The 13262-nt window shown below is 48.2% G+C and overlaps 1 protein-coding gene across 3 annotated transcripts in view; it reads right to left on the bottom strand.

Annotated features, from left to right (window-relative positions):
- Mct1 (Monocarboxylate transporter 1) overlaps positions 1–12217 on the bottom strand; it is a 120735-nt gene extending 108518 nt beyond the window's left edge. For 2 of the 3 annotated variants that reach the window (XM_071597938.1, XM_071597941.1), the window contains exon 1: positions 11396–12216. In XM_071597938.1, the coding sequence (XP_071454039.1) occupies positions 11396–11561 (166 nt within the window). In that variant the 5' untranslated portion in view covers positions 11562–12216. Of the gene's footprint in view, positions 1–11395 lie in introns of all 3 variants that reach the window. The other variant, XM_071597939.1, reaches the window with a different exon arrangement.
- Between the last annotated feature and the right edge of the window lie 1045 nt (positions 12218–13262).

Raw genomic sequence — 13262 nt, 5'->3', positions numbered from 1 at the left:
AAACTAGGTTGATAACCGATCGAACATTGGGCAAATCAATGAACAATTGATGGATTTCAATAAGCGCAGGGAACATGATTGCGAATATCTGAAGGTGGAGATTCGTCCACTCTCGGGTAGGAATCTTCGGAATTGCAAATAAAGCCTCAATATTCACGGATTGAAATAGCTTAACCAAATGTTGCGTGCTCAATCGGTGAGAATTCCCTCTCGCCTCTAGCTTGCGCCTCCTCCGAAGAATTGTTCTCTCCCCTGCTCTCCTCATTCGAATGGAAAGTCCACATTTAATCCAGTCGGGTCAACGCTAACGCGTGGGTACCGGTTTCTAGGCGCCACGCCCTCCTCCACCTCCAGAGAGCGACACCCTGGTATTGCGCACTGCGCCCCCGGAGTTATCCTCACCGCCCTGGGCGAGCGAGCAACAGGAGGAGGAAACCCACTCATCACTTCCTGCCGTCCGCAATGCACCGCCAACTCACCCTCTTGTCAGTCCCCGTTCGTCCCAACTTTGGCTATTTTTCTGCGACACCGCTCTAAACAACGACGAAAGAACACAAAGTGTCGTCACACATTTAATACGGCATCTGGGTTGGGAGCCTTTAGATATGCGGAGACTCAGGGCTAGATTAAACTTATTACAAAGATATGAAGCGCGTGGTTTAATATCCGACATTGGAAATATAATTAGGCCCCCTTATTACAATGGCAGGGTCAAGTATTCCTTTTCCCAGCCCACTATTCGTGACAACAATAAAAGGGGGAGCACCTAATAAAATAATAGGTACGCCCTATCTAAAATAGAGGTACATAAGATTAAATTCCCAATAAAAAACTCTCTCCAACTCTGGCGTCCTAACACTCCACCCCGCCGTGAGCCCTTGTACCGGGTGGCTTGTAGGCGTATATATAATATATATACAAGTAAAGCCAATTGTATTTGTGAATTGTCCGTCCGGAATGCGTAGAATACTAACCGGTAATAAGTGTCTGAATTGCATGTGTGCCTGCCCTATTTTGACGTATTTTCTTTCCCTCTTTGTGTAGGCATAGAAATAATAGCTGCTAACCATGTAATACTCGTAATATATATGGACGTGCAGCATGATTGGTGCTTGGTCGCCTCCTTTCCACGCGGTTTTTGGTGGATCGCGGGGTGCCAGGTGCATGAGGGAATACATGTAGAATAGCTTGTGACCTACCACCCCCCGCCACACGTCCTCACGACGGCTTGCGGGGCATTGTGTAGATGGAAAGAGACATCCCTCCACCCTGCATGGAAGTTAGGGGACTCATCCTGGACCCCCCTCCCATTCTTGCACGCCCCCCGCTTCAGCTGGCACTGCAACAACGGACACGCGATCAGTCATCGCCGTGGCAGGGCGCACAGTGGCCATCGTAATCCTCCGATTACGTGGTCGGCGCCGTGAATGCTAGCTGCCATACAAAATGGGAGGGGACAGCTCCGTGTCTCCCGGGTCTCGAGCAATCCGGAAGCCCTCGAAAGGGCACGTCGCCGCGAAGGCCCTCTCTCACCCTCGTCTCGTGGGTGCTGCGCCGGAGTCGACTGCTGTCGATGCCACGGGGTGCGACTGGCTCCGCGGAGGAGATGGGAGGAGAGGAGGCAAGGGGTCCCCCCCCTCGCGTCACCCTCGGGTACTCTAATCCTACCGGGGCTCGAGATGGTGCGGGGGCTAACGTACTGGCTTCCCATCCAGAGGGCTCGGGTTCAAATCCCGGCGGTGTTGAATATTTTTCAGTGGTATCTCGATCCCTACTTGATGTGCCTTGTGGAGGGCACCTTGAGTGAGTACGCCGCCCGTCGGATGTGACGTTAAACTGCGGACCCCTTGGCGCCTTTCGTAAAGAGCAGGCTAATGTCGACGCCGGGTTTCTCTCCACCCTTCATCCTTTCCTGTCCATCCCCTATGGCGCAAATGACCTCAGCTGTCGGTCGCCTCCCCTAAATACTACTACTACTCTAATCCTACCGGGGCGAAGTATTAGACCGTCGCTCGGGAGCGCTTGCATCACTCCTGGTTGTTTGATCCTTTGGGAAAATTAAGTCTCCCAAAAATTAAATAGACATTAACATTCTAGGGTTATTTGGTCTCTCTAATAGTCTTTCGTTATTGCTTGCCAAAGTAACCGCGCCTATACATTACCATCAATTCTCGGAATATGTGAAGACGATCCTTTAACTTATCATAAATGATCAAGTTGGTAAATTTGCACAATTGTTTTTTAGTTATGATTTTTTTGCCCAACCACTATAGGCTTGACCCGATTTTTGAAAGATAGGTCATCTTCTATTGACCAACATAAGTCAGAGTGAATTTCACGACATGACCACCTATCGCACTCTAAAGTGCAAATGCCATGCGTCGTGAGAGCTGTCCGAGTCTAATATTTTGACCTGTCGCACGTTGCACGCCGAATGAGTTGAATAGTAAATTAAGATGAGTGATCATAGAACCCGATCGAATAGATAGCATTGAATCGGCGACATAATTACCATTCTGAAACGGGTGGGAATTTTCTGAATAAAACGAGCCCCGCAGGGCGAGCTCGCGTCTCCAGTCGTGTCCTTCCGAGGAACACTCGAAGCGTTGGAACTCGTTCTCTTTCCGTCCCTCGGTTGCGCATTGAACGTGTGCGACTGCAAGTACATGTAAATGAGGGAATGACGCCCCTGCCTGCCACAGCTGGTAATTTATATAAGTCGCTAGTGAGGAAAGTCAATTTACGTGGAGTGGAAATGAAAGTGAACAACGCTCGTTCGCTTGAAAAGACGTGCTGTTACTTCCAACGGAAGTTTTCTCCGCGTTCAATCGGAAAGCTGTTTTTTTTGCAGGGCGCCTCGCGTCCACGGAAAAGAAATCATTCGCAGGGCACGAGAAAGACGCGATCCTCCTTCCGCACGCAGTGAATTCGGTGCGAAACCCCCGCACCGAATGTTCGGGTCGCCCCGTCTATTTTTGCGGTTCGCAATGTTCGATGGCGGTTCCACTGATAACCAGTTGAATGAGACTCCGATCGGAGCACGGAATGGAAAGGACGACCTAATTTTAGCCGCGAACCGGTTGAGCCAGCGACACGAATCCTTGCCTGATCTCACTCCGACTCACTCTCAATCTCTACAAATTGTCAAGGACATCGCGCGGGTTGGGTTCACGACTCCGCGCCATTCCATCGCCAAAATACTCAATTCATGCATTCGGCCGTCGAGTCCTCTTCGAGCGTCGATGCTCGCCCGAGGGATGCACCGGGTGTTCATCCCAGCCGAAGGAGCGAAGAGCGCAGGAGACGCACGGGCCAATCCCATCACGTAGATGTACCAATTTATCGCCGGAAATAAAGGCTAATATATAATGCACCCTGAATACATGTCCATTCATGTATATACATGACAATGACGCGACCTCATCCTTACTACCCCAATGCCAATCTCTCGCATACAGACGACCCGCCAATCTCAAAAACCTTCTGAGATCCACCAACCCTTTGGCGCCCCCCCGTGACAAATTTCCCAATATTTCCCCTACTTGCACTCCCCCGATGAAAACCTGTCCTCTTATTATGCCTACAACCCTCTCCCTACATCCCCTCATTGCCCCCTCACCTCATTCCCACGCTAATTGCCTCTCAAAAAATATTATTTATCATTTTTCATGCAAACAATGCACCTCATTTTACATAGGCGAATGCATTAACCCCATATCCATCCGAATGAATAATCACCGGTACTCCTGCAATTCTGCCTCACTCCCTTCTCTTCCTATCCCTTCACACGCCGATTCCCACAACCTTTCATTCGACCAATGTTTTGCTCTAAGCATCCTAGAATCCCTATCCGATTCAGCCACCAAAATAGATGTGAGAACTCGAGAACCCACTTATATACTAGCTTTCCGATCATTCAATATTATTAACAACCATTAACCGCCTTCTTTAATTTCCCTCCCAGCATTCCCTGCACCTCACCTCCCCCCCAGACGCCTTACCACTCTCTAGCAAATTTTCAGTCTTACTTGAAGACCTCGGAGGAGGCCGAAAGCTGAAACAATTTACAATGTGTCTTTTTAAGTGTTCCCATTTTATTTGTGTTCTATTGTGCCGTCCAAATATTATATATAAATATATACATATATATATATATATATATATATATATATATATATATATATATATATATATATATATGTGGGTCGCGGTAGTCCAGTGGGTAGAGCGTGGACTGTTGACCGGAGGGTCCCGGGTTTGATTCCCGGGGAAGGCACTCTGGGCACCTGCAGCTCCACCCAAGCTAGGGATTTTTCGGGTACCAGGTCTTCCTGGGAAACCATAACCGGCACAGGGAAGGGAACTGGCCCCCCTACCCTGATGTGTAAATTTCACACGCCGTATAGGGCTTAGTACTAGGTGATCTCTACCATCACCTACTAAACCGACCTTCAGGTTGATTACTGTGTTTATGGTTATATATATATATATATATATATATATATATATATATATATATATATTACCTATTAATAATAATATACATATTATTAGGTAATCTACCGGTTAAGGTAGGTTTTTGGATGGACGTAATTACTAATTAAATAATTTGTGACCCCTAGCAAAACACAACATCCTACTCTACATCAGGTCCCTCTTCAGCTCTGAGTACTTTCTTCCTCCCTTCATCCCATCATACATCCCTATCCTGTTCCTTCCCTTTCCTCGTTTGCCCAACATTCTCCCCTCAATCACAGTCTTCAACATCCCGCTGCCGGTCAATACCCCCCCCCCAGCCACTTTTCCTGCCTCCACAGGATTGCTCCCAACAAACCCCTCTCTTCGCCCACCATACCAAGTACTTCCTCCTTTGTTTTCTTCTCTGTCCATTTCACCTTCTCCATTCTTCTCCACAACCACATTTCAAAAGCCTCCAGTCTACGTCTATCCTCCTGCTTCAATGACCACGTTTCCGCACCGCACAGAGCTACGCTCTATATCAAAGTTTTTACGAGCCTTTTCTTAAAATCTTTACTCAACGTCACCGTCATCAACTCCCTCCTCCTTGAGAAAGCCTCTTTGCCTAGCGCAATTCTTCTCCTTACGTCCCCACTACTTTGACCCTGTTGGTCCAAAACACTACCGAGATACGTCAACTGTTCTACCTGCTCTAGTTTTTGCCCTTCTATTTGAATGTTTAGCTCAGCCATTTTCTTTCTATAAATTCGCAGAACCTTTGTTTTATTAATATTGATTCTCGTCCCATACCTTTCGCACTGAATTTCCAATTCACTAAGCAATGCTTGCAACCCCTTGGCTGACTGACAAACTGAAGCTTGGTCATCAGCAAACCTAACTGATTTTACGAATTCCCCGCCCACGTTCATTCCTACCTCGAGTTCTTCCCATGCCTGAATTATCATTTCCTCTGCATACAGGTTGAACAGCAACGGTGATAATGGATAACCCTGCCTTACACCTCTTCCTAACACTGCCCATCCGGACTCCCCGTTTCCCACTCGCACCTGACCAGTCTGATACATGTACAGGTTGCGGATTAGCCTCCTTTCTTTCCAATCTATTCTTATTTTCGGCAATATACCCATTAGTTTTTCCCAATTCACTCTATCAAATGCTTTTTCTAAATCTACGAAACATGCAAATACCTCCTGGTCGTGTTCTATATTCCTCTCGATTAATAATCTCATTACTGCAATGGCATCACGCGTACCTCTCCCCTTCCTAAACACAAACTTATCATCCCATAAGTAATCATTTGCCCTACTCTCCATCCTTTTGTTTATGATCCTGAGAACAACTTTAGCTGCGTGGGATATCAAACGTATTGTCCTATAGTCCTCACATGATGTAGCCTTTACCTTTTTCGGATTAGGAACTAAAACTGATCTCACAAAGTCTTCCGGCCAGATTCCTTCCTCATAAATACTACGAATCAGCCCGTATAGTCTCTTCCTCCCACGTTTTCCTTAACATTTCAATAGTTCCGCGGGAATGTTATCCACCCCCATGGCCTTATTTAGTTTCATCTCCCTTAATGCCCTTTTTATCTCATTGTCCATTATGCCTGGACCTAAGCTGTCTTCCTCTACGTCATTTTCTTTTTCAATGTCTAACTTTGTTGGTCTGAGTTCTTTACTATACAGTTCTTCTTTATACTCCTCCCATCTCTCTTGGATCTTTCCTGCGTCAACCATTACCTTACCCGCCTTATCTCTAACTGTTAGCATAGCTCTTCCTTTCTTACTTCCTGATAACGATTTAACTTTGCTGTACAGCGCACCGGTTTCACCCGTCCTCTGCAGACTTTCCATATCCTCGCACTGCGTCTTCCACCATGCTTCCTTTGCTTTATTTGTGCCCGCCTCAATATATTGTTCAATTCTTTGTACTGCATTTTGCCTGATTCTGTATTTATATTCTTTCATTTTCGCCGCTCATCCTTCTTGGTAATCATCTCATCCGTGATCAATGGTTTCCTAGTCCTTTTAGCGCTAACGGTTCCAATAGTGTCTTTTGCGGCTTTAGACAACCCTTTCTTGATACTTTCCCATTTTTCTTCGATAGTACTAGGCCCTTTACCATCATCCATGATTTTCTCTACCGCCTGTTTGTATTCCTTCCTTTTCAACCCATTTATTGCTTCTACATTCTATTTTCTAACTCGCCGCCCCTGCCTTATCTTTTTGAAACGGACCCTACATTTCATAACAACTAAATTGTGGTCTGAGCCCGCATCCGCTCCCGGGAAGCTGTGGGAATTTATCACACTGTTCCTAAACCTGTGTCTAACCAGGATATAATCTAGCTGATACCTTTCTGAGTCACCTGGCATTTTCCATGTATACCTGCGTCTTTTTTAGTGTCTAAACCGAGTGTTGGTGATGACTAACCCCTGTGTCCTGCAGAACTCGATTTCTTTCTCCCCGCGGTCATTCCTCGTGCCTAAACCGTAGTCCCCTACCTCATCACCATCTCTTCCTTCGCCTACCGTCGCATTCCAATCCCCCATCACTATTAAATGTTTCCCTGCGGGAACACACGCGATTATGTCCTCTAACTGATCGTATATCCTAACGACCTCTTCTTCAGTATGGTTGCTCGGTGGCATGTATACCTGAATAATAACCAAGTTCGTCGGTTCTGCTTGTATCTCTACTAATTATATTCTATCCGTCGCCTGTTCTATGTTGACTAATGCTTCTTCCTAACTCTTTATTTAATAAAATGGCAACCCCTCGTTGGCTCTCGTCCCCGCCGCTGTATATTATTCTATACTTATCGCTCTAGGAATCCCTTTCTTCTATCTTTCCATCTCACCTCGCATAGACCTAAAATATCTATTTTTCCCCTTTCCATCTCTCGCTTAACATTCTCCAATTTATTTGTCCTCATCATTGTCCTAACATTCCACGTTCCTATTCTAACTAATGTGGTCTTCTTCTCCTGCGTCTTCTCTCCTGCTGCTGGTGGCTTTCCCTTGCAAGGCTTTCGTGGGATGACGACCATGGAAGTCTTGCCTGCCCCGTTGCCGGGCACGACACACGGGTGATTCTGGCGGAGCCCGGGAGTTGATAGGACTCAAAATCTCTGTATTGTCCATCATTTTAATCTTGGGAATGATTACTGGTCAGAAGCCATTGCAGCCACCTCATTGAGGAAGAGACGCTGCGTGGACTACCTTTCTTTGGCTCCTAACCTTCGACCTATCTTGCATGGGTGACCCTACCAGGAGCAATTATTATTACTCCTGCCAGTACAGCTCTAGGTGTCATCGGAACGCACAAGATCTCACACCACGTGAAGGTTGTAATCCGGGGAGGGCCTCTACAGGTCAGACCCAAAAGTGGTAGGACTGAATTTCTCTGGCGCGAACGGAGCGGGGGGGGGGTGTTCCTGGCAGGGTAAGGTGGATGGGGATCTCTTAGCAAACGACCGACACCAACCTCAGTCGCCTGTGGGCTGTCGTTGAGTGAGGACACCGTTTTTAGTGAAGCAAGTTTTTTGTCCGCGTCGAAAAACAAAATGAATCTGAATTTAGAGCAACGTTATTCCGTGAAGTTTTGTGCGAAACTCGGGAAGACGGCAACTGAGACCCTCGATTTGATCAAGCAGGCTTATGGGGACACTGCCTTAAGCCGTTCCACAGTATTTGAGTGCCACAAGTTGTTTAAAGAGGGTAGGGAGCTCGTTGAAGACGACCATCGCTCCGGACGGCCGTCGACGGCAAGAACCGACACGAATGTGGACAGAGTGAGGACACTGCTGAACACAGACCGACGCTTAACCAGTGAAAAAAATGCAGACTAGTTGGGTCTGAGTGTCGACCAACAGGCAACGCGTCAAACGGCCAAATACGGCGCTGCCACGTTGCCGCACCCGACCTATTCTCCCGATCTGGCACCACCAGACTTCTTCTTCCCCCTGATGAAAAGACAGCTCAAGGGACGACGTTTTGACTCGATAAAGACAAAATAAATAAATCCGTGAATGAGATGTTTTTTTGAATATTGCATCACGAGGTCATGATGACCATTTCAAATACGCCAAAATAAATGCTTCCCAGAGTGATAATCTCAGATGACAATGGCCAGAGCAAAGTTGTAGAGCAGGAAATAGTAGAAGGCAATGAGAAGCCCTTCGATGCGTGAACGGGGAAGCAAACGCCCTCGTTGGCCTCTTTCTCGGGGAAATGTCACCAATTGTTCCGCGTGCTTCAAGATGGCCATTTAAACACTTTCGTTGGATCGGTTTAGGGCGAGTGCGTAGGGCGAGAGCCCTTGCTCCGACTCCGACTGGAAAGCGTGCGGTCAACATGGATTTCTCTTGGAAGGCTGTTGGATCTCTCGGAGGACTTAATTGGAAAGAAAGCGCTCCCTTGTGTCGTGAATCGTTCCTCGTTAGTTGATAATCGGTTCTTGTCCCACTGGTGGTGGGACATTGCCAAATTTTACCAGTGGTGACGCTATCGTGTTTCATTGATTGCAGCCTCAGAATTCGATGCAATACAATTATGTTGAACAAACATTGTGGAGGAAGAAAGACGGGAGTGCTCTGGAAATTCTGTTAGATACAGAGAAATCCATATGTCCGAAACAAACAATTCGTGGGAGAAGGGAGTTGATTCGGAGTTAGAGCTAAAGCTTGTTTCTCTCATGACTCATATCATGCTTTTTAAATATTTTGTTTGGAGATTAAGTTTTAAAAGTTATCCCTGAGAATTAAACTTTGATTGATTCAAAACTTATTCCTCTGGTGAAATTAAATCAGGCCAACTCATTAAATTGGTGGTTGCACCCCCTGCCAAACACCTCTTTGGTGGATCGCAGCGTATTTATGTCGATGTCGGAATTGGAAGCATTGTCGCCACATTGGGCGTCATCCACAATAATACTTCAATATGTGCATGTTTCATCGCCCGCTTTATATACTCTGAGACCTTGAATCGAAAGTTTCCGTAATTATTAAATGCTTTCGCCATGAGAACTAAAGCGAAGAGCAAATATGCTTTGGCCTTCTGAGAGGTGATTTCCACTTCCAGCGGTGGGCTGCCCTAATCTGTCCTTGGCGCCGATTTGCCAATTCAGAATATAATTAAACATCATTCTTGAACGAGGTTATCGATAACCATCGCGGTCGTTCGAAGCAAAAATGCCACCGCATCATGATCTTTGATTGGCCGTAAAATGACGCGCGGAAATTCCCAGGAGGTCGTAAGTAGAGTCGCTCCTTGGCCATCGGCTCCTGGACGCCATTGGCCTTTGAGTAGTCTCCGCTCGACAGCAAGGAGGAGGTGATCAGACACTCTGGGGAAAACTTTCAAATCTCTTCACATTCCATCCATTTAATTTCCAAAAATTAGTGCAATGAGGTTTGTCACTAGACCTAACACAAGTTTACGAAGTCTAAAACCAATTCGAAATTGCACCTAAAAATACTCAACCCATAAAAAACTTTCTAAATAACACCTAGATTGATTTAAATAAGTAATTACTGTTTTTTTTTAATTTTTCCATCCAAAAATTTATTTCGATTTATTTTGATGATGTGCTTTCATGATAAGGACACCTGGCAACACAGAGAAAGAAATTAAAATCTCAGGATAAAAGAGAATAATACGACAGTCGAGGTAAGGAAATGAAAATTTTGTAAGGTTGAACAGAGAACCCACTCAAGGGAATGGTCGTGGAGACTTGCTATTCAGGCCTCATGCAAACCATCCATTAACTAATCAGATAAGAAGAACAATATCGAAGTGAAGAAGACTCTCTGCTGGGATAATATATTGATTACTCATATCATATCGTATTAGCCTAGGCTAGACAAGGAACCGTTGACTAAAACTTGCGCAAGGGGCTCACTTTTCCGCGTCCGTGGCAATTGAATGGCCACAGTGGCGGAGGATTGGATGAAAGCGGAAGAGAGGAACGAGTCGGACGCATCGGAAAGGGGGGGGCGAAATGTGAGCAGCAGGGGCCGGAGCCGTGAGTGCGGGCGACCACGAGTGATCAGCCGGAAAGGCATCCGGAGCCAAAGCAAGCAAGTCGCCCATCAGCTCATAGCCCCGCGACGGTGACACTCAACCAACACATCGCCGTAGAATCAAAAAATAACCGTGAAAGTAAACCAAATTAAAGAGATGTTTGACAAGATTTATCCACCACTGGAAACTATTTAATTCATCAAAAAATGTGCTTTATAATGAGTGGCTTTGAGATTTAGGATCCCCGTAATTGTTACGAGCACCTGTGCTTCATTCATTGTTCTTTATTATCAATGCTGTTCTAATAGTTAAGGCACATTTTCGATGGACTCGCAGACTGGCCACTACTGCACTGCAATGCCTCCACTAGCATGTCAACACTCTGCACTGCAATTAATCAGTCTGCATCCGCACATATTTCCCGTCTCCCTCGGTGCCATCCGAAATTCGCGCCTTTTCTATTCCTGCCTCGCTTCAACAACATTCTCCTCTCTTTCAATCACTCACCCCCCATCACCACCCAATGCGCCCCCTTCATCCCCTTCTCCCGTCCTGCAGGACCTTTTCTCAATCACCCTTTATCATCCCCCGCTCGAAACCCACTCCCCACGCTCTCCCCGACAACCACCCACTGCATCCGAGCAAACACCGTGCAAAGACCACGTGACAGCATTGCCCTCCATGCTTTCCAGGAATCCTTTCCTTGCCACATTACTCGAGGTGTCGGCCATCCACTCCCTCTCATGTGCATGCCAACGCGAATGACATTCATCTATTCGCAAGCGAATTCCTTAACTGCCAGTTCGCAGCGAAGGAAATCTCCGATTCTCTGGCATCGTGAAAACTAAGAACGCCCTCGCCTAAGTGCGGAGAGAGGTCAAGATGGTCACTCACCGATGATGTGTATCATGAACGATCCGAACACCACCATCCAGCCCCACCCCCCGTCCGGGGGCGGGATCCCCTGGTCCGGGGACGGCGGCCCATGTGCGCCGTGCGACAGCAGTTCCTCCCCCACGCCCTCCTTCCCGCCGTTCGCCCGCCCCTTCTCCGACACCATCGCTTCGCGGGGCGCCCCTGCTTCCGCGATCGACGCCCTCCTCCCCCCTGGCGGACGTCGATCTGACTGCGTGGGTGGTGCTGCCGCCCCAGAATCACATCAAGGCAGCGGGCGCGGGGGGTTAAACACGCGTCGGGAAGCCGGAACAAGTGAGCGCGGGTCGCGCGCCCCCTCTCTCGGTTGTTCGTGGCGCGCGCGCGTGGGAAGAGTGTGCGGTGCTCCTCGGGACGCCCGCCTGAGAGGCGTTTATTTCCGTCCGCCGTCGTCAGCCTCCGGGGAGGCGCGGGGCTTCCGAGGGGGGCGCGGACTGGAGGCGGCGCGCGGGAGCGGCGAGGAGCACGTGGCGTCGAGGAGCACTGGGGGAATATAAAGCATGTATATCACTCGGATGGAAACTGTGTGCGGCCTCGGATGTCACTTGTTCCGGGGAGGAGAGCACCGGGTGGAGGGGGGAAAGGACGAGAGTGGGCACCCTGAGGGAGGGAGCAGCGCCCTATTCACGCCATCTCCAACGAGTCGAGGGATGATATTATTTTCGGATTGTGCCTCTGCTCGTTTCCTGTTTGGCGCTCCGACTGAGAGCGCGTCTCTCCGCTCGCTCTTCCCGATGCCTATGCCTCCCGCGCTGCCACCTCCACGTGACTCTGCCCCCGAACTGAGGCGCGCGTGCTGCCTTCCCGCCAACTCACTCTCTCTCTCCTTCTCGCTCCGTGAATGCTCTCTGCCCTCCCTCCCCATTCCTCTCCTCTCCAGAGCCTACCCCCCCCCCCCTGTTTCAATCGCGAGACCTCGCGGACCGCTTAATGTTTGTGAAAGAATGAAGGGCCAAGGGGGGGGGAGGGGCGAAGAGAGTGGGGCTTAGGAGGGGGCAAGAATCTGTTTACGCGACTTTGTCGTGGTAGAAGTCTCCGAGGAGGCGGACTCTGGCGGCCAGCTCCTTGAAGCTCACTTCGCTATCCCTCCCATCTCCCTCCCCCCTCTCCGTCCCCCTCTCCCCCGGCCCCTCTGCCTCCTTATCTTCACGTCTCGGTCTCCGCTGCCACCTCCCTCCACGCCCCTTGTGCCCTCCGCGGTCTCGCACCCTTCGCCACCTCTCATTCGCTGATATGGAAGACGTTCTCATGTACATATTTAAAATAGAATCGATTACAAAAAAGTGGGACTTGGATGAAAAATTTATTTTTTCAGATTAATTGCAGCTTCAATTCAATATCGAAGGTTTTTCAGCAGAAAAATAATGTTCCCTTGACGTTTTGCGTCTTATGCTGGGTGCATCATGAAGTACGGATGGAGTGCGATGGGACGCCCGGCGAAGTGGTGGCGATGCCCGGCGCTTCGGCGGGAAGCCTCAAAGTGAATGGTGGCCGACGAAGCATTCATTTCAATTGGAAGTATGTGGTGGGACCGAAAATGACTTGACAACTTTCTTGTTCTGGGAAATATTTACCTCCCTTACCGGAACTGGACCATTTAATACATCATCACGACTATTATCCCACGGGTCTATCTCCGTTGAGCCCGGTGCGGTGGAGCCCAAACCCCGACGCGCGTAATAAATACGTAATACTGCTGGCATGCCAATATAATCGTTATTTGAAAGCGTCTGGTACTTAATGAAGATGAACGTCTTTGATTGACCCATCCTATCCCGATGATAGATGCGCTCCAACTTTTCACATATTAAATAGGAAGTCGGCATTA

The sequence above is a fragment of the Hetaerina americana genome, unplaced genomic scaffold (genome assembly GCF_022747635.1).
Source record: "Hetaerina americana unplaced genomic scaffold, ioHetAmer1.1.p SCAF_9, whole genome shotgun sequence".
Classification (NCBI taxonomy): Eukaryota; Metazoa; Arthropoda; class Insecta; order Odonata; family Calopterygidae; genus Hetaerina; species Hetaerina americana.
This window is presented reverse-complemented; position numbering and strand designations above follow the sequence as displayed.